Genomic DNA, 20,906 nt, shown 5'->3' with positions numbered 1-20,906 from the left:
GGACGCTGCCTCAGAAGGGAAGGGACTGATACAGGATGGTTGCTGCTGGTGAGCCTGGTGGCAGTCCTGTTAGTGAGAAGATGAATGTCTCAGTGTAATTCAAATTAATACCTAAAATAAAAAAAATAGACTACAAGGTCTACTTGTGATGCTGTGTGCCATTTTGAGTCCTGGTAAAAACATTCAGTGGATTCAGAATAAGGTGTATTATTAAATGGAAAGTTCACCCAAATGTACCTCATAGAGAGTAGCCTATGGAACCAGAGAATCATTAACCCAACATTGTTTTAAATTTATGTGCTCTATGAAGGATCAGATGTTTCTAATGTTCAAAATTTGAATAATTTTCTCTGTCCAAAATGTTTCCAAGGACCTCGGCACAGTTTGTTAGCTGTGGCTTCATGATGGACTCCCTGTCATGAAATCATATAGCCATAATGGTCACAATTCTTAATTTATTAAATGGCATTACACCAATGTGCTCGCGGGTGACCTTGATAGTCATGCTGGATTAATATAATCCTCTTGAGCATGCTATACCTCTAAAGGAGAAAGACAATATGCTCATATGGGTAAAATTGACTTAAATCAAACTGCTTCACCTTGTCAAAAGCTCCAGATCAAGGATGTCAAATTGTAACTCTGAGGTCACAAGGCCACATTCTCATACGTAATGTAGCTGTCAGTGAAGTGATCCAATTATGGCTTTAATTGGATGCATTTCAGAGTTTGTCAAGGTCTTTTCACACTGATGTCCATAATTCACTATGGATATATCATACACACCCCTGCTATGGTCGGTTTGATAGCACTTCAATTTGACACCTTCTAATTAATGAAGCAATTAGGCCAATTAACTAAGAACCGTGGAGGAATGAATTCCATAGTAGATGAGATCTTCGAAAAGGTGAATTACATGTGTCTGTAACATAAGGGGAAAACATGCTACAATCTCAAGATGATAGAAAATGAATCTTTATCAGTAGATGTTAGCAGTCACAATCCTTAATCTAACACGTTATCACCCATAAACATGAATATAGTACCATTTCTATACATTTTCATGGGGAGGAAAGGCCGTTTAAAAAGTCTGCATGGCCACACTTACAGTATGATCTGTCTTTGTTTGCATGACTTGCCTCATTAAATAAGAAATTGTGTCTGCTACAGTCTGATAATATGGCGCTTTTCCTGCTCTTCCACTGCTAGGCTAAATTAAAGGCCATCATCACTAGGCCAACATCTGCTTCAAGCCCTGTCTACACTCTTAGAAAAAGGGTGCTATCTTGAACCTAAAAGGGTTTGTTGGCTGTCCCCATAGGAAAAGCCTTTGAAGAACCATTTCAGGTTCCATGTAGAACCCTTTACATGGAACCCAAAAGAGTTCTCTTCTGGGGACAGCCAAATAACCATTTGGAACCATTTTTTTCTAAGAGCATAGGAGCTGCCTGACATGAGGACAGTTTTGCTTTTGGGGGCCACTGGCCCAGACCCCTGGGGCATCTCCAGCTTTTAACAGAGTTCATTAATGACCTCAAGCTTCTCCCATTACCTGCATTATTATATCTGTCTGCATTATACCTATTTTCTGTAGCTGGTAAAGAGATCCCTGTTTAACGTTCAATAAAGTTAGTTAAGAAAATACCCCCCTCCCGTTTGTACCTGCCCTTTGCACTGATCAGAATTGTGGCACTTCAGCATGGCTTTTCCACCTTGCGTCAATACTTAACTCCTCCCATAGACGTTCCATGTTTCAAATTGTTGTGGGGTAGCATTTCTATTTGATAAATGTTTGTAGAGGTCTGTTGAATGTAAGGCGATGCATTTAGTAATGATTATAATAAATATGTATAACACAATACATCACTATATCTGAGAAACAATACATAAATGAAACAATGTTATTCCGTTCCACCCCCTTTGTCGTCACGCTCTGGTACAGGCGCGCTCAGTGAGATTTGGCGCTAGTGTGTACCTTGAGGGGAATAACTTTTTAATGTCTTTTGACTTTTTAGTGATTTTGTTTTACATATCTTGATTAGCATTTTATGGATAATAATGTCGGATGAAGAACCGAAGGTCCCTGAGGATCTCTTTAAAGATGTTAAATTTTACGTGGTCGGGGACATTGACCAAAAGGTAAAGCTATCACTGTTGACATACAGCTAGCTAGCTAACCAATGACGTTTACCGCACTAGCCGGTTAGCATAGCGAAACGCTAACGACCAGTGTTTCCATTTCCCTTTTGTAACCCGTATTGTTTGCAGATTTGGTGTATAAACTAATACATGCATTGCGTTTTACAAATATATATGAAGTTGTCATTGATCCAGATGAGGTTAGTTTGTTGACGTTAGCGACCGTAGCCAGTTGGATGCTTAGCTAGCTAGCCAGTTTTCTACGAGTGCAGGTTAGCCAACCAGTATTCTGGCATTCCTATGACTTGGTTATCCAATTTTGCAACGCAGCTAGTAATACAGTAAATATACATTTGGCATGTTTTGCATTGTATATGTATGGATTACCATAGCTAGAACGAGATGGATTGATAAACCCAGGGTCGTTACTATAATATTGAGGTGAAAGCCCATCGTCGGTTTGCTGAATTGTGCGCCTGTCATTGCGCATATGCGAGGACAAATCCGCCATTGTAGAGATGCAAGTGGCAACTTCCTGCCAAATAATGCCTTTAATTTACGCGCCTGTGTTTATAAACTGATTTATCGTGTACATACGATGTATATGCCTAGTTAAATACATCACGAACATTTTCAAATTGTTCCTTCAAACTATGTTTCAAATAATCAATACCACTGAGATTGATTTGGCCTATACCGTGTATATTTTTGTCACTTACTAGCTAGCTAATAATCAACAGTATCTTCTACTGCTCATTGATAACGTCCATTTCTTAAGTATACAGGCTACCCCATGATTGATGAATAACGTCTTTGATGCCTACTGCCTTTATCACACTTTGGTTGGAATTGTACACATTTATCATATAATTTATCATATTTATTTTTTTACAAAAGTTGATTTTATTAAATACTTTATTTTTTTGTTGTAAAACTGCATTGTTGGTTAAGGGCTTGTAAGTAAGCATTTCACTGTTGTATTATGCAAATACGATTTGATTTGATCATGTGCATATAACTTGTTCATTCGACCTCCAGGTGTTCTGTTTTATTTCATTGATGTGATTTCATGTGCACTTTAGGTTGTCCAGCTGCTGAAAGCAGGGAAAGGCAAGGAGGTCTCATACAATGCCTTGGCTACACACATTATAGCAGAGGATGGAGATAACCCAGAGGTTGGGGAGTCACGAGAGGTCTTTGACCTTCCAGTTGTCAAGGTAAGGGTGTGAATTATACATGGATAACTGCCTAAATAAAGGAAACACCAACATAACATGTTTTAATAGTGCGTTGGACCGCCACAACCTGCCAGAACAGCTTCAATGAGCCTTGGCATAGATTCTACAAGTGTCTGGAAGTATATTGGAGGGACACAACATAATTTCCCCACAAGAAATTCCATAATTTGGGGCGTATTCATTATGCAGATTCGGTTGCAAAACGTTTCTTTAACGGAAGTCAATGGAATGAAACGGGGAGGGACCGACCTGAATTTGTCCAATAGAAACTCTCGTTTTAGTTATGTTTTGCAACTGTTTGGCTAATGATTACACCCCAGGTTTTTTTTGTTGATGGTGGTGGGAAAGCTGTCTCAGGCGCCACTCCAGAATCTCCCATAAGTGTTCTATTGGGTTGAGATCTGGTTAAATGCGGAATACATATTTCAGTTGAATGCATTGTTGTACAACTGACTATGTATCTCCCTTCACCCTTCACACAATCTATGCTCCTTTGAGACCCCTCTTTCAAAGTCACTAAGCAGTAGTGGAAGAAAAACTCAATTGTCATACTTGAGTAAAAGTAAAGATACCTTAATAGAAAATGACTCAAGTGAAAGTCACCCAGTAAAATACTACTTGAGAAAAAGTCTTAAAAGTATTTGGTTTAAAATATACTCAAGTATCTAAAGTAAATGGGATTGTTAAAATGTACTTAAGTATCAAAAGTAAAAGTATAAACAATTTCAAATTCCTTATATTAAGCAAATCAGATGGCACAATTGTATTTTACATTTTTATTGACTGATAGCCAGGGGCACACTAATTTACAAACAAAGCATTTGTGTTTAGTGGGTCCGCCAGATCAGAGGCTGTAGGGATGACCAGGGATGTTATCTTGATAAGAGTGTGAATTGGACCATTTTCTTGTCAAAATGTAACGAGTACTTTTGGGTGTCAGGAAAAATGTATGGAGTATAAAGTACATCATTTTCTTTAGGAATGTAGTGAAGTAAAAGTTGTCAAAAATATGAATAGTAATGTACAGATACCCCCAAAACCTACTTAAGTAATACTTTAAAGTATTTTTACTGAAGTACTTTACACCACTGTCACTGTGATCTCTTCTAGCTATGTCATCCAAAATAATGGGCAACTGGGCATTTTTATACATTACCCTACCCTAAGCATGATAGGCTGTTAATGGCGTATTTCTCAGGAACCACACCTGTGTGGAAGCACCTGCTTTCAATATACTTTATCCCTCATTTACTCAAGTGTTTCCTTTATTTTGGCAGGTACCTGTATATCCCTTTATGTAGACAATTCACAAAAAAAACCTGGAGCCTTGGTGGTGTGAAGGGAAAAAGTTCAACCATTTTAAACTCTGTTTTCCTTGTTTTTCAGCCGTCTTGGGTGACTTTGTCTGTCAGATGTGGAGACCTGCTACCGTATCTTTTCATAGAAATGAATTTCATGAACAATTGATTGATGTTTGTGAATTATATTTTAACGGTAACACTTTAGCTGAAAGAGTAGCTGAACATTTGAGTTGAATGACTTTCTTAACATAAGATAATTCAGAGTTACCGGTTTCTCCCCAGAGTCAGGACAAATATTCTTCGGTGTCACGGCATGTCTACCTAAAGTATGTACTTTTACGTATATATTGTTTTATGGATTTATTAGGATAAGTATTTTATATCATGTTAAGATCTTTCTCATGCATTTCTTTGTTTAGCTACCAGAAGATCTGAACACTCTTTGGGCCTTGATCACTTTTTATGGTGGTGACTGTCAACTCAACCTAAACAAGAAATGTACTCACCTGATTGTTCCAGAGCCAAAAGGGGTAATTATTTTTCAGTACTATTCTTGTCATATTAAGTTTTGTCATTCTTGTGTGGTGTTTGTGTTTTTCTAATGTAACATTATTCCAATGCTCTTCCGATTCACAAGAAAATATGGGGGGAAAAAACACGATTTAAAGTGTTCACCCATTTTGGAGAAAATGGACAAATTGGTGAATTGAACAGTCTTTTGAAAAATAATGTCGGCATGTTACTATTTTTAGGATCTATTGAGGTGCCTGCTGAGGCCTTGCTTGTGTTGGACATTTTATAAGTCTTGCTTTGGCACTGGTCTGTCTGATGGTTATTGCAGGAAGGGGATGTCTTGTTTTACTGCTGCCTTTATGCTCAGGCACCAGGAGGTAGAGCCTGCCCATAAGCTGTCTAGTGTCTAGTCTTTGCTTGGCCACTGAGAAATGCCTGAACACAACATGTCTTTGTGTTACTTCAGGTTGTATTCTAATGAAACAATTCATCTCAAGATCTTGATTGCTGTACTATGTTGGTCAGATGATACCAAAACACAAATTTTTGCAGTACACAGAAAGAACATCATACACCTGAAAAGTATTATGTCTGTACATTCACACCGTGAATTGTGTTTTCCAGGAAAAGTATGAGGTTGCCCTGAAGCACAGCAGCATCAAAATCGTCACTCCGGAGTGGATCACACACTCCGCATTGGACAAGAGTAGGAAGGACGAGGCTCTGTACCACCCCCGGCTGACCTACCAGGAGGAGGATGAGGAGAGCGAGTACGAGTCGCGCTCTGAGGGCAGCTACAGCCCTCCAGGCCGCAGGCGCCCAGGCCCCAGGTCCCGGAGATCCAGCCCCTCATCAAGAGATGACTCCCCTGCTAGTGGCCGAGGAGGGACCTCGCCCAAAGCCGAGCGACGAGACGAACTCATGTTTGATGACTCGGATGACTCTTCCACGGAGAAGGAGGAGCGGAACCTCAACTGGACCCCAGCGGAGATGACCGGGCCGCCCCTGGGTCCCAAACGCAGACTGCAGCCAGTGAAGGACTCTGGCCTGATCAACCTCTGTGCCAGTGTTCCCCCTGTGCCAGGCAGTGCAGGGCCATCAGAAGCCCGGGCTGCCCTAGTACCCAGTGCTGCCCAGCCGGGGGCAGAGAGGACAGAGGGCATGGCAGGCTGGAGCCCAGCGGCCAGGACACTACGGAACATCACCAACAACTCTGACATCCAGCAGACCACAAGGCCCCCCAACGTTGCACACGTAAGAACACCGTTCTTTGGCGTTCACTCAGGCTTTCTTTCTTGCTTGGTTTCTTTTGCAGTAGTGGTGTGAAATCAGGGTTCGAAACGGCGACCAGAACTCTCGCATTTGCAACCATTTTAATTGGCAATTTTTTTATGGAGTTGGTCACGTCATTTTTTGGTTAACAACTTGCTTAAAAAAATGCTGTTATCATGATTTATTCAAACCATTATGTGCATTTGACCAAATATAAACCATATGAAAGTATCTGCCTGCCCCTGTTTCGCTGTCGTCTGCTGTGTGAGCGAGCCAATCTCACTCCCTCTCACTACTGTGCTCATGGAGGAGAGAGGGATGGATTCTAATAAGCATAGAAGCATATGACCATTGTTCAGAATGCATTTGTGGGAGAAATATAGTTTTCAAAGCAACTACTACTGTTCTTGTTACAGAGAGGGTGGCAGGTAGCCTAGTGGTTAGAGCGTAGGGCCAGTAACTGAAAGGTTTCTGTATCGAATCACCGAGCTGACAAGGTACAAATCTGTTGTTCTGCCCCTGAACAAGGCAGTTACAAGGCAGTAACCCACTCATCATTGTAAATAAGAATTTATTCTTAACTGACTTGCCTAGTTAAATAAAGGTAAAAAAGAATGTAAATACCAAGTAGAATTTTATGTTTGGGCCAGTAGTTTTTTTTAAACTCTGAGTAAATCTATCCAAATCAATCTAAGAACACAAGGGCATGCTAATTTAAAATATGGCGAGTCATTATTAGCCTGGTTCTGTATGGAATGCAGGTACATATGGGACACAGGTCAGGTCATTATGGTCACGTAGCGGCAAAGTATTGGTGCAATGCCATCAACTGAAAAAGTTGATGTCATTGATAAAATGTCAACATTTGTTTGGTTTCTTACCACAGATCCTACAGAGTCTCTCTGCCTCAACGAAGATATTAGAGCAGCAGCAGCAAACGAACCAGGGCCAGCCCAACGCCCAACCCAACCCGCTCCTGTTCAACCAAGCGAAGCCCCAAGGTCAGCAGCAGCTCACAGCCGAAGCACAGCAGCAGTTACTGCAGCAGCAGTCTCATCAGGTCCCCCAACAACAACAGCCACAACAACAACAGCCACAACAACAACAACAACAACAGCCACAACAACAACACCCACCTCAGCAGCTGTCACAGCAGCAGCACCCCATGCTGCAGCATCTCCCACCACAGCAACTCATGCAGTTGCACCACCAGCAACAACAACAACAGCAGCAGCAGCCGCAGGTTCCTCAGCCAGGTTTCCCTCCTCAGTTGCCACAACAACAAGCACATCAGTTCATCCAGCAGCAGCCACAGCAACAGCAGATCCACCAACAACAGATCTTCACCCAGCAACAACAACAACCACAACATGCATTCTCGCAGCAACAACTGCGGCCGCAGCAGCTCCTGCGGCCACCAATGCAGCAGCAGCAGCAGCTGCAGCAGCAGCATGCTTTACAACAGCAGTTACAGCAGTTCCAACAGCACAGGCTCCAGCAACAGCTGCAGCAGCAACAGCAGCAGCAGCAACAGCAGCAGAACCAGCAGCAACAGCAACTCCATCAACAACACCTCCAACAGCAGCAGCAGCAGCATTTCCTGCAGCAACAGATGCAGCAGCAGCACATGCAGCAGCTCCAGCAACAACAACAGCAGCAGCAGCATCTGAAGAGCCAGCAGCAGTCGCTGCAGCAGCATCCAAGCCAGCAGCCACTCCAGCAGCCGCAGCAGCAGCAAGGGTCACTACAGCCTCAGCTCCAGCCGCCTCAAGTGCACCAGCTGTTTGGCCACGAGCCAGGACAGGAGAGTAAGTTCTCTAAGACACAATTGAGGTTTCAATTTCAATTTCAGGCCATTACAGAAAGTCATCAAAATACATTAAGAAAACAATCGTGATCAGATGATATACATCCAATGATCATCATGCTGTTTTTAATGGTTATAGTTCTGATTTGTTTGACTAACCAAACATTGTTCTGTTTGCTGCTGTAGTTCCTGAAGATGGCTTCTTGGTGGGCTGTGTGTTTGCTGTTGCTGACTACCCAGAGCAGATGGCAGACAAGCAGCTCCTTGCCACGTGGAAGAGAGTAAGAAAAAAAACGTTCATTATTTTCTTGGACTTATCTTTATCTTGTGTCTTAGCAAACAGCATTCGTTATAACTGCATTTTTTCAACTACTGTTTTTCCCCTTGCATTGCTGAGTTGTATTTTGTGAATCACAGATTATCCAGGCCTATGGTGGAATTGTGGACTCCTCTCTTAACAACCGCTGCACTCACCTGCTCTGTGAAACTCAAGTTAGCAGCATGTATGTCCAGGTAAGCATCACTAAAGAGTTTTTCATCTCAGCTAAAGGCTTGTTTGAAGGACAAGTGTGTGTGTGTGTTATAGAGTCCTGCATCGGGTCGGATACCCGTGGTTGACCCGCAAAGAAAACAGCTGGCGGGTGGAATGAAAGTAGAGATCGACCGATTATGATTTTTCATTGCCGATACCGATTATTGGAGGACCAAAAAAAGCCGATACCAATTAATCAGACGATTTAAAAAATAAAAAATAAATAAAATAAACAAAAAAAATGGAATTTAATGTATTCATTTTTTTATATATATATTTTTATTTAAATTAATTTATTAATTTTTAAAATGTATTTATTATTTATTTATGTATTTATTTGTAATAATGACAATTACAACAATACTGAATGAACACTTTTATTTTAACTTAATATAATTAATCAATAAAATCAATTTAGCCTCAAATAAATAATGAAACATGTTCAATTTGTTTTAAATAATGCAAAAACAAAGTGTTGGAGAAGAAAGTAAAAGTGCAGTATGTGCCATGTAAAAAAGCTAACGTGGTTCCTTTTAACATGAGTCTTCAATATTCCCAATACACAAGTATATATTTTTAAACCTGTATATTTAGTTAATATTGCCTGCTAACATTAATTTATTTTAACTAGGGAAATTGTGTCACTTCTCTTGCGTTCTGTGCAACAGAGTCAAGGTATATGCAGCAGTTTGGGCCGCCTGGCTCAATGTGAACTGTGAAGACTATTTCTTCCTAACAAAGACAGCCAACTTCGCCAAACGGGGGATGATTTAACAAAAGCGCCTTTGCGAAAAAAATGTATAATCATTGCATGAATGTACCTAACCATAAACATCAATGCCTTTCTTAAAATCAATGCACAGAAGTATATATTTTAAAACTGCATATTTAGTTAAAATAAATTCATATTAGCAGGCAATATTAAACTAGGGAAATTGTGTCAATTCTCTTGCGTTCATTGCACGCAGAGTCAGGGTATATGCAACAGTTTGGGCCGCCTGGCTCGTTGCGAACTAATTTGCCAGAATTTTGCATAATTATGACATAACATTGAAGGTTTTGCAATGTAACAGGAATATTTAGACTTATGGATGCCCCCCGTTAGATAAAATACGGAATGTTTTCGTATTTCACTGAAAGAATAAACGTTTTATTTTTGAAATGACAGTTTCCGGATTTTACCATATTAATGACCTAAGGCTCGTATTTCTGTGTGTTATTATGTTATAATTAAGTCTATGATTTGATATTTGATAGAGCAGTCTGACTGAGCGGTGGTAGGCAGCAGCAGGCTCGTAAGCATTCTTTCAAACAGCACTTTCGGGCATTTGCCAGCAGCTCTTCGCTGTGCTTCAAGCATTGCACTGTTTATAACTTCAAGCCTATCAACTCCCGAGATTTGGCTCGTGTAACTGATGTGAAATGGCTAGCTAGTTAGCGGGGTGCGCGCTAATAGTGTTTCAAACGTCACTCACTCTGAGACTTGGAGTAGTTGTTCTCCTTGCTCTGCAAGGGCCGCGGCTTTTGTGGAGCGATGGGTAACGATGCTTCGAGGGTGGCTGTTTTCGATGTGTTCCTGGTTCGAGCCCAGATAGGGGCGAGGAGAGGGATGGAAGCTATACTGTTACACTGGCAGTACTATAGTGCCTATAAGAACATCCAATAGTCAAAGGTATATGAAATACAAATGGTATAGAGAGAAATAGTCCTATAATTCCTATAATAACCTCAACCTAAAACTTGTTACCTGGGAATAAGAAAGGCGTTGATGTTTATGGTTAGGTACACATTGGTGCAACAACAGTGCTTTTTTCACGAATGCGCTTGTTAAATCACCCATTTTGCGAAGTAGGCTGTGATTCAATGATAAATTAACAGGCACTGCAACGATTATATGCAACGCAGGATACGCTAGATAAACTAGTAATATCATCAACCATGTGTAGTTAACTAGTGATTATGTTTGATTGTTTTTTATAAGAAACATTTAATGCTAGCTAGCACCTTACCTTTGCTCCTTGCTGCACTCGCATAACAGGTAGTCAGCCTGTCACGCAGTCTCCTCGTGGAGTGCAATGTAATCGGCCATGATCGGTGTCCAAAAATGCAGATTACCGATTGTTATGAAAACTTGAAAACGGCCCTAATTAATCGGCCATTCCGATTAATCGGTCGACCTCTAAATGAAAGCATTATTTCAACCCACGGGTCGGCTCGTGGTTCAGAACAATTATTCTGCGGGTCAGAAACATTTTAAATCAAGATGATATTTTTTTACAAACCCAGGAGCATGTTGTGTTGCATTGGGTTGTGAGTTCCGTTCTGTGAGTGGTGAGGCAGACCTATAGGCTACTAGCCATGCATGCAGTGGAACTGTCCATTATTTGTGTGGTGTTGAAACTGATGTTTCATCCCCCCCATGTGAGAATACATTGCCAAGTTTAGGCCTACTTTCCATGGATAGTTTAGCTCACATGAAAAGGGCAAACGTAACCAGAGAATAAAAAGGTTATGAAATTCAGAATTGGGTGAAATCCCTGGTTTGGTTTGGAAGGATCATTGTGGACAAGAACAACAACCTGATAGATGGACATACAGCCTGCAAAAAGTGCAAGCAGGTATTTCTTTACAATAGGCTAATTCAGTTTATTAGCACGTTCATTCAGGCTTCTGTTCATTTAGACCAGGGGTTCCCAAACTTTTTCACACCTTCCAGCATTAGGGAACATTCTGTGCTTATTTCCTGCAATTCTACACATTTTGTCATGGGGTGCAAAGATAATTTGCTTTAAAACTGGTAAGTTATCTTGCAATTCTATACATTTTGCCATGTCTAATGTGTGTTCATTTGATATTTGAGTGAGAACAAAATTACAACTATCTATGGGCAAAGAAAAAAAAGAAAAAACATTAGCTGACATGGGCTAGTTGATAGACGAGTTATACATGGCTCTCTAAGGTAAGTAATGACTGACATGACAAGAGGAACTGATGATGCACTACCCAATTTTGAAATTGCACCTTGTGCTTTCTGCTATGACAACTTTCAAGAGTAAGTTTAATGCCGGACTGAGTACATTTTTTTGTGGTGGGGGGAACCCCACAGTTTGGGAATCACTGATTTACACAGGCCATATCAAGTTTAAACCAGTGTGCCTGGTAAAAGTTGTGAGTATAACCTACTAAATAAATGTATTTTTGCATCCTATATTCGATTCTGGGAATTGTTTAAGTTTCAATTAAACTATTTTATTATCTAAACATTGTTGAATGGAAAGGTTTCGTTATGTCAGCTAAGAAGGGTAATTAGAAGGCCTTTTTTTCCAGAGAGATTTGAGTCGTCTATGTGCCGCATCTCATTGTGAAAATAAAAATATATTGTTCTTAATTCATGGCATGGTTTCCTTTTATCCAAATGTTGACTAGACATGCAGACAAATTAATTCATACAGGCCAGGGAAGGGGGATAACAGCCTTCAATTAATGAACCATTTTTATTATGTTATTTGGCTGGTCACGGATCGGCTCTCAGAACTATTCTATGCGGGTGTGTCGGGTTACGTGAAAAATCAGTCCTGATGTAGGGTATATTGGGTGGGGCTCGGAATTGATGTGGCCGGGGCGGATGTGTCTCCAAAAAACGGACCCGTGCAGGACTCTAGTGTGTGTGTGTGTGTGTGTCCCCGTTATATTAGGTTTTAAAGGTCATCTCTCTTGTTGCTGTACCTCAGGCCCTACGGGAGGGGAGACGCTGTGTCACTGCCCACTGGCTGAACACAATCCTGAAAAAAAAGAAGATGGTTCCTCCCCACAGAACCCTACACCTCCCCTTCGCCTTCCCACCTGGAGCGAAGCCCTGCTCACAACACGTACGCATCACTTCCTCTTTATCTCGCCACATTCAAAACATCTAACATGGGTTGGGAACTGCTTTCATTTGTTTTTATTTTGAACAACGGTACAATCAGTGGTGTGCTATTCCGCCCCCCCCTAATTTCGCAATCAAAGTTTATTCCGACATGTAGCCTATTGAATAGACCTGATATCATTTTAAAATATGTATAAAATACATCCTCCAAATTAGCTCAAATAAATGTTTCCATTTTTAATACCCTCAAAAACCAAATTAGGCCTACCAAAACCAAAAAATTAAGGGCACCATCTCTGTCAATCGTGGATGACAATTCTTCACGTTTTACGGATGAAACGTCCAAGCTGTATGCCAACCATTTGAATCTAAATCAGTTTCATGGGTATATGCTTTCAGATATTCTTGATTGATGTACATAACCTACTGTTTGAGTGCATTTTAGAGCAGATGGAGTTCACAAGCTACAGCCTCCCTGTGTTTTGTTTGTCAAAGCACATATTTTGCCCAATGGCACGTTCTGTTGAGTCTTGGCCTCATGATTAAAAAAAATGCAACCATTCAGCACAATCATCCTGACGTCTTATACGAAATGATGTGTTTTTTGGTCTAACAGTAACATTGTACTAGCTATTATATTTGGTTTGTTATGTCGGATACTGGTTAATCATTAAATGATCTTGCGTGAACTTGATTCCACTTCAACTTTATTAAATGAGCACCATTGCATTCTGAGAAGTGGCAGAGCGTTGCTCCGGCAGCACTACACCCATGGGTACAATCAAACATTTTGCATTGGTGTATGATGAGGTAATGACTAGAATTCCAAGAAGAACTAGGCCTATGTAATGAATAGCTCAGAAGTAGAGTTTATAGCTTCAATAGTAAGTCCATTGACGTTCCTAACATTCGTTCCTCCTCAGATCATCTCTGTGACTGGCTTTGTGGACTCAGACCGTGATGACCTGAAGCTAATGGCCTATCTGGCAGGAGCCAGATACACAGGCTACCTCTGTCGTAGCAACACCGTGCTCATCTGTAAAGAGTACGAGAAGATATTGATATGCTTTCACCTATTTAGAATGGCATGTAAATGTTGTAGACACAGTCAAGTCCTTGGCGTAATCATGTTCAGAATTTGTGTGGATGGGTTGCAGCTTTTATATATACAGTGGGGCAAAAAAGTATTTAGTCAGCCACCAATTGTGCAATTTCTCCCACTTAAAAAGATGAGAGGCCTGTCATTTTCATCATAGGTACACTTCAACTATGACAGACAAAATGAGAAAAATCCAGAAAATCACATTGTAGGATTTTTAAGAATTTATTTGCAAATTATGGTGGAAAATAAGTATTTGGTCACCTACAAACAAGCAAGATTTCTGGCTCTCACAGACCTGTAACTTCTTCTTTAAGAGGCTCCTCTGTCCTCCACTCGTTACCTGTATTAATGGCACCTGTTTGAACTTGTTATCAGTATAAAAGACACCTGTCCCCAACCTCAAACAGTCACACTCCAAACTCCACTATGGCCAAGACCAAAGAGCTGTCAAAGGACACCAGAAACAAAATTGTAGACATGCACCAGGCTGGGAAGACTGAATCTGCAATAGGTAAGCAGCTTGGTTTGAAGTGGGAGCAAGTATTAGGAAATGGAAGACATACAAGACCACTGATAATCTCCCTCGATCTGGGGCTCCACGCAAGATCTCACCCCGTGGTGTCAAAATGATCTCAAGAACGGTGAGCAAAAATCCCAGAACCACACGGGGGGACCTAGTGAACGACCTGCAGAGAGATGGGACCCAAAGTAACAAAGCCTACCATCAGTAACACACTACGCCGCCAGGGACTCAAATCCTGCAGTGCCAGACGTGTCCCCCTGCTTAAGCCAGTACATGTTCAGGCCCGTCTGAAGTTTGCTAGAGAACATTTGGATGATCCAGAAGAAGATTGGGAGAATGTCATATGGTCAGTTGAAACCAAAATGTAACTTTTTGGTAAAAACTCAACTCGTTGTGTTTGGAGGACAAAGAATGCTGAGTTGCATCCGAAGAACACCATACCTACTGTGAAGCATGGGGGTGGAAACATCATGCTTTGGGGCTGTTTTTCTGCAAAGGGACCAGGACGACTGATCCGTGTAAAGGAAAGAATGAATGGGGCCATGTATCGTGAGATTTTGAGTGAAAACCTCCTTCCATCAGCAAGGGCATTGAAGATGAAACGTGGCTGGGTCTTTCAGCATGACAATGATCCCAAACACACCGCCCGGGCAACGAAGGAGTGGCTTCGTAAGAAGCATTTCAAGGTCCTGGAGTGGCCTAGCCAGTCTCCAGATCTCAACCCCATAGAAAATCTTTGGAGGGAGTTGAAAGTCCGTGTTGCCCAGCAACAGCCCCAAAACATCACTGCTCTAGAGGAGATCTGCATGGAGGAATGGGCCAAAATACCAGCAACAGTGTGTGAAAACCTTGTGAAGACTTACAGAAAACGTTTGACCTCTGTCATTGCCAGCAAAGGGTATATAACAAAGTATTGAGAAACTTTTGTTATTGACCAAATACTTATTTTCCACCATAATTTACAAATAAATTCATTAAAAATCCTACAATGTCCATTTTTTTTCTTCTCATTTTGTCTGTCATAGTTGAAGTGTACCTATGATGAAAGGAGTGTACCTATGATTACAGGCCTCATCTTTTTAAGTGGGAGAACATGCACAATTGGTGGCTGACTAAATACGTTTTTGCCCAACTGTATGTGTGTGTTTGTGTTTTATGCCTGCATCATGTCTGTTTTACTTTACTGTTGGAATCCCCTGTGTTAACCCTCTCCCTCCCTGTCTCCTCAGGCCCAGTGGTCTGAAGTATGAGAAGGCCAAGGAGTGGAGGATCCCCTGCGTCAATGCCCAGTGGCTCTGTGACATCCTCCTGGGGAACTTTGAGGCTCTCCGGCAGATCCAGCACAGCAGATACTCCAACTTCAACCTGCAGGAACCACTCATCCCCAACCAGCATCTGGTTCAGAACCTACTGGGTACAGGGTTCAGAAGTCTTACAGTGGGGGCAAGGGGACTTTACAGCGCATTCGAAAAGTATTCAGAACCCTAACCTTTTTCCACATTTTGTTACGTTACAGCCTAAACGATGAAATAAAATAAAAAATCCTCATCAATCTACACACACTATCCCATAATGACAAAGCGAAAACAGCTTTTTAGACATTTTTGCAAATTTATAAAAAAAACATACATTTTATTACGTAAGTATTCAGACCCTTCGTTATGGGACTCATAATTGAGCTCCGGTGCATCCTAGTTCCATTGATCATCCTTGAGCTGTTTCTATAACTTGGTTGGAGTCTACTTGTGGAAAATTCAATTGATTGGACATGATTTGGAAAGGCACACAACTGTCTATATAAGGTCCCACAGTTGACAGTGCATTTCAGAGCAAAAACCAAGCCATAAGGTCAAAGGAATTGTCCGTAGAGCTCCGAGATAGTATTGTGTTTATCTGGGGAAGGGTACCAAAACATTTCTGCAGCATTGAAGGTCCCCAAGAACACAGTGGCCTTAAATCATTCTTAAATGGAAGAAGTTTAGGACCATCAAGTATCTTCCTAGAGCTGTGACCAAGAACCCAATGGTCACTCTCATAGAGCTCTGGAGTTCCTCTGTGGAGATGGGAGAACCTTCCAGAAGGACAACCACATATGCAGCACTCTACCAAAGGCCTTTATAGTAGAGTTGCCAGACGGAAGCCACTACTCAGTAAAAGGCACATGACAGCCTACTTGGCATTTGCCAAAAGGCACCTAAAGGACTCTGACCATGAGAAACAAGATTCTCTGGTCTGATGAAGATAGAACTCTTTGACGTGAATGCCAAGAGTCCCGTCTGGAGGAAACCTGGCACCACCCCTACAGTGAAGCATGGTGGTGGCAGCATCATGCTGTGGGGATGTTTTTCAATGACAGAGACTGAGAGCCTCGTCAGGCTCGAGGGAAAGATTAACAGAGCAAAGTATAGCGAAATCCTTGATGAAAACCTGCTCCAGACCTCAGTGGGGTGAAGGTTCACCTTCCAATGAGGACAATGCCCTTGAGCACACAGCCAAGACAACGCAGGAGTGGCTTCAGCACAAGTCTCAATGTCCTTGAGTAGCCCAGCCAGAGCCCGGACTTGAACCCAATCGAACATCTCTGGAGAGGCCTGAAAACAGCTGTGCAGTGACACTCCTCATCTAACTAGACAGTTCTTGAGAGGATCTGCAGATAAGAATGGGAGAAACTCCCCAAATACAGGTGTGCCACGCTTGTAGCATCATACCCAAGAAGGCTCAAGGATGTAATCACAAAAAGGTGCTTCAACAAAGTACAGAGTAAATGATCTGAATACTTATGTAAATGTGATATTTCAGTTTTTTTTTAAATATACATTTGCAACAATTTCTAAAAACCTGTTTTTTCTTGATGATAATTGGGTATTGAGTATAGATTTTTTGTTAATATAATCCATTTTTGAATAAGACTATTGTAACAAAATATGGGGGGGAAAAAATCAAGGGCTCTGAATACTTTCCGAATGCACTGTATGGGTAATAATAATTGAAAAAAAATTGAGGGTGATGGACAAAATTCTTACACACAGGTGTGGATTATATACATTTTTCTCCTTTTGATTTTAGGTGCTTGGCGGGCTCCTGTGAAGGTTTCACCTGATGCGTTGGCAGCATTGCAGCTGCAACAGAAGCAGAGACAGTCTGAGTCAAACTCCCAGCCTCCAAATAAGAAGCCAAGGTGAGTCTCCATCACTCTAAATTTCACAGTGTTGTGTAGCACAGTATGTTGAATTAGTCAATCTGCAAAATTTGTGTTAGGAAAAATATTTGTTTCTAAAAAATGTTTTTAAATGTATATATTTATTTATTTATTTGTATGTATATATGGATACAACGCAATTACCTAAAGTTTCTCACCCAATGATCCAAATGTTCTCTCAATTGTAGACTTGAGGAGATTCAATCCCCAACCAAGAAGCTTCCACCAGAGTCCACACCGTACATTTTCTTCACTGGCTTTGAGCCAACACAGGTCCAACAATTCATGAAGGTAATTGCCTTTTTATGCCTCTGCACAGCTGAGTCTGCAGGAAACAGTCATTGTCTAGAATTATTGTTATCAATCACCAATATTTCTCAAAACGTATCACAGGATGACTTCTGATTCTCAGCACTCACAGACCAGCCTCTAACAATGCATCCGATGTCTCCTTTTGTCTATCCAGAGGCTGCACAACCTTGGAGGGGAGATTGCAGAGAGCGCTCAGAAGTGCACCCATCTTGTGGCCAACAAGGTGACGAGGACGGTGAAGTTTCTCACAGCCATGTCAATCGTCAAGCACATCGTCACCCCTGAGTGGTTAGAAGAGAGCTGGAAGAGCCAGAAGTTTGTCGGTACGTTAAATATGCATTCAGTTATTAGAGAATAGATCTGTGTGAGGGAGTTTCATGTTGCGAGACACTGTTGTGATCACTTACTTTTTGTGTGTAGCTTTGTAGAGTGTATGTGGGTTCTTAGAGTGAGTGTGTTTGGTTTTAGAGTTTTTGTACATTCTTCAGAGTAGGGTCCCCCAACTGGTGGCCCGCTGACTGAATTTGCCCCACGGGTGATTTTATTTCAAAAGTCAAATGTAAAAAATGTTTTTATTGTTGAACATAAGAAAACACCAGCAAATCGCTGCTATTAATTTAGGAAATCTGTTCCAAAGTATTCCCATGCATAATAGATAGATACAGTATGTGTGATCGTATACAAATCTAAGCAAGGTATAAAACTATTATGTTTTAGTCAAATATGATCTGTTTTGACTTCTTGCTGTCAATTTGCAGAATACAAACTACTTGGAATTATGATCTGGCCCCCTGACCATCTGCTTAATAAAATCATCCCTTGGCTGAATCTAGTTGATGATCCCTGCTTTAGACTACAGTATGTGTTTATTCGTTAGAGTATGTGTATTCTTATAGTACGTGTTTGTTTATTCAGATGAGCAGAACTACATGCTGAGAGATGCAGAGGCAGAGGTGCTGTTTGGCTTCAGTCTGGAAGAGTCACTGAAGAGGGCCCACACTGCACCACTCTTCAAGGTTAGTGAAACAATGCACTTATGGAATCTATCCCCAATGTCTATCTGCCTGAACAGTGGACACCAATGTGTATATACTTGTTCTGTCGAGTCATCAGATTGTTATCGAGTCAATTCGTCTGATTGGATGCATTCGATTAGGGCTGCACAATGAATCAAATTCACATCGAAATCGCAATATTGACATGTGCAATATCCATATTGCATGCAATATTTTGAAACGCCAGTCAGCCGCATGTAAGGTCCATTTGTTACTATGTTTATCGTCGCTCTCCCTCTCTTGCGGCTGCTTCCCACACACCAAGCCCCAACCCGTCACTCAAGCAACGCAGTTCCACCTCCCCGCTGTTAGCCCGGTTGTTAGTCACTATAAGTTTGCATGCTGTTCTGTCATGTGCAGTCAACAGATTGTTCCAAACAAGCACGGTGGTGCTTTCCACTTTGCTTCTCAATATGAATCACTCTATTTCCATGATTCCAACAGTCACCCAAGTGTTTTGAGCTACTCTGTACTAAACATTAGGAACAACTTTCCATGACAGACTGACCAGGTGAACACAGCTGAAAGCTATGATCCCTTATTGATGGCTCTTGTTAAATCCACTACAATCAGTGTAGATGAATGGGAGGAGACCGGTTAAAGAAGGATTTTTAAGCCTTGATACAATTGTCTGTGTGCCATTTAGAGCGTGAATTGGCAAGACAAAATATTTAAGTGCCTTTGAATGGGGTATGGTAGTAGGTGCCAGGCACACCAGTTTGAGTGTGTCAAGAACTGCAACACTGCTGGGTTTTTTCCACGCTCAACAGTTTCTCGTGTGTATCAAGAATGGTCCATCCAGCCAACTTGACACAATTGTGGGAAGCATTGAAGTCAACATGAGCCAGCATCCCTGTGGAACACTTTTGTCACCCTGTAGTTCATGCCCTGACGAATTGAGTCTGTTCTGAGGGCAAACGGGGGGGGTGCAACTCAATATTATGAAAGTATTCCTAATGTTTTGTACACTCCGTGTAAGTCAAATCGCAATTGCAATATTTGGTTAAAAAAAACACAATTACATTTTTTGCCCATATCTGTCAGCCCTACATTAGATACCCAACTGGCTCATAAACATGTCTTTCTGTTTTTCTCTCCCTCTCTAGGGCAAGTATTTCTACATTACCCCTGGGATCTGTCCCAGCCTTATCACTATGAAAGCCATTGTAGAGAGCGCAGGAGGCAAGGTGCTCCCCAAGCAGCCCTCCTTCCGCAAGATAATGGAGCACAAGCAGAACAAGGTACTGGTCCTCTCCATGTCGTCACAGCATTGTGTTATAAATGTGTACTTGGAAGAATGTAACCGAGGTGATGTTCTATTACTGAACTCGTGGAACGTTTTCTGTTCTTTTCAGAACCTTGCTGAGATCATCCTGATATCATGTGAGAATGATCTTCATCTCTGTAGAGAGTACTTCTTGAAGAACATTGGTAAGAGAAACCTGTACATGTACACATGTGCATGTGCTTTGGATGTGGCCGATTTGTTTTGACATCCTGTTTTGACTCTAGCCTAAACCTACTTCTTGTCTCCCCTGTTTCTTCCTAACAGACACTCACAATGCTGAGTTTATATTGACTGGTGTATTGACACAGAACATGGATTATGAATCATATCCTTTTAAATAAAACATGGGTTTTAAGATCGTGGCAATTGATTGTAGTGATTCTGATTGTGATATCCACTTTGTTTTTCTGTTAAAGCCCAGCTCACCACTTTCCTTAACAATCTCACATATAAATTCACATGATGGCGACGACAAGAAGGTGAAGATGAGGAGGCAGCAAGGAAGGCTAAAAACAAGTTGCAATGTACAGTCACACTACCCTTGATATTTTGCAAGATTTTGTACACTGTGGATAGATAATCGGTCGTTTTGTAGCTTTTTGTAACAACCGTTAATAATACATACATACATCTTTGTTATTTTTGTGGACTGAATGTTTAAATTATGGATTTTAACATGTTTTATTGTATTGTCAAAATGTTCCTGCAATTATTCAACACTTTTGGAATAAAATCAGAACTTTGTTGTCAACATGAA

The 20,906-nt window shown here is 41.2% G+C and overlaps 1 protein-coding gene across 2 annotated transcripts; it reads left to right on the top strand.

Moving 5' to 3' along the window:
- The first annotated feature begins 1,840 nt into the window (after positions 1-1,840).
- Positions 1,841-20,906, top strand: paxip1 (PAX interacting (with transcription-activation domain) protein 1). Of its 2 annotated transcripts, XM_036985986.1 has the most exons (20): positions 1,847-2,139; positions 3,222-3,356; positions 4,764-4,807; positions 4,941-5,004; positions 5,098-5,208; positions 5,816-6,445; positions 7,350-8,271; positions 8,457-8,551; positions 8,688-8,783; positions 12,534-12,671; positions 13,594-13,715; positions 15,525-15,709; positions 17,362-17,473; positions 17,683-17,785; positions 17,961-18,129; positions 18,722-18,822; positions 19,968-20,102; positions 20,217-20,292; positions 20,414-20,474; positions 20,597-20,906. In XM_036985986.1, exons 1-20 carry the CDS (start codon positions 2,059-2,061, stop codon positions 20,610-20,612), a joined length of 3,396 nt encoding a protein of 1,131 aa, XP_036841881.1. In that variant the 5' UTR covers positions 1,847-2,058; the 3' UTR covers positions 20,613-20,906. The 2 variants fall into 2 exon arrangements, with proteins under 2 accessions (XP_036841884.1, XP_036841881.1); XM_036985989.1 differs by lacking the exon at positions 20,414-20,474 and having other exon boundaries at positions 1,841-2,139; positions 20,566-20,906.

Source organism: Oncorhynchus mykiss, chromosome 8 (assembly GCF_013265735.2).
Source record: "Oncorhynchus mykiss isolate Arlee chromosome 8, USDA_OmykA_1.1, whole genome shotgun sequence".
Lineage (NCBI taxonomy): Eukaryota > Metazoa > Chordata > Actinopteri > Salmoniformes > Salmonidae > Oncorhynchus > Oncorhynchus mykiss.
Note: the sequence above shows the minus strand (reverse complement) of the source record. Positions and strands in the feature narration are given on the sequence as shown.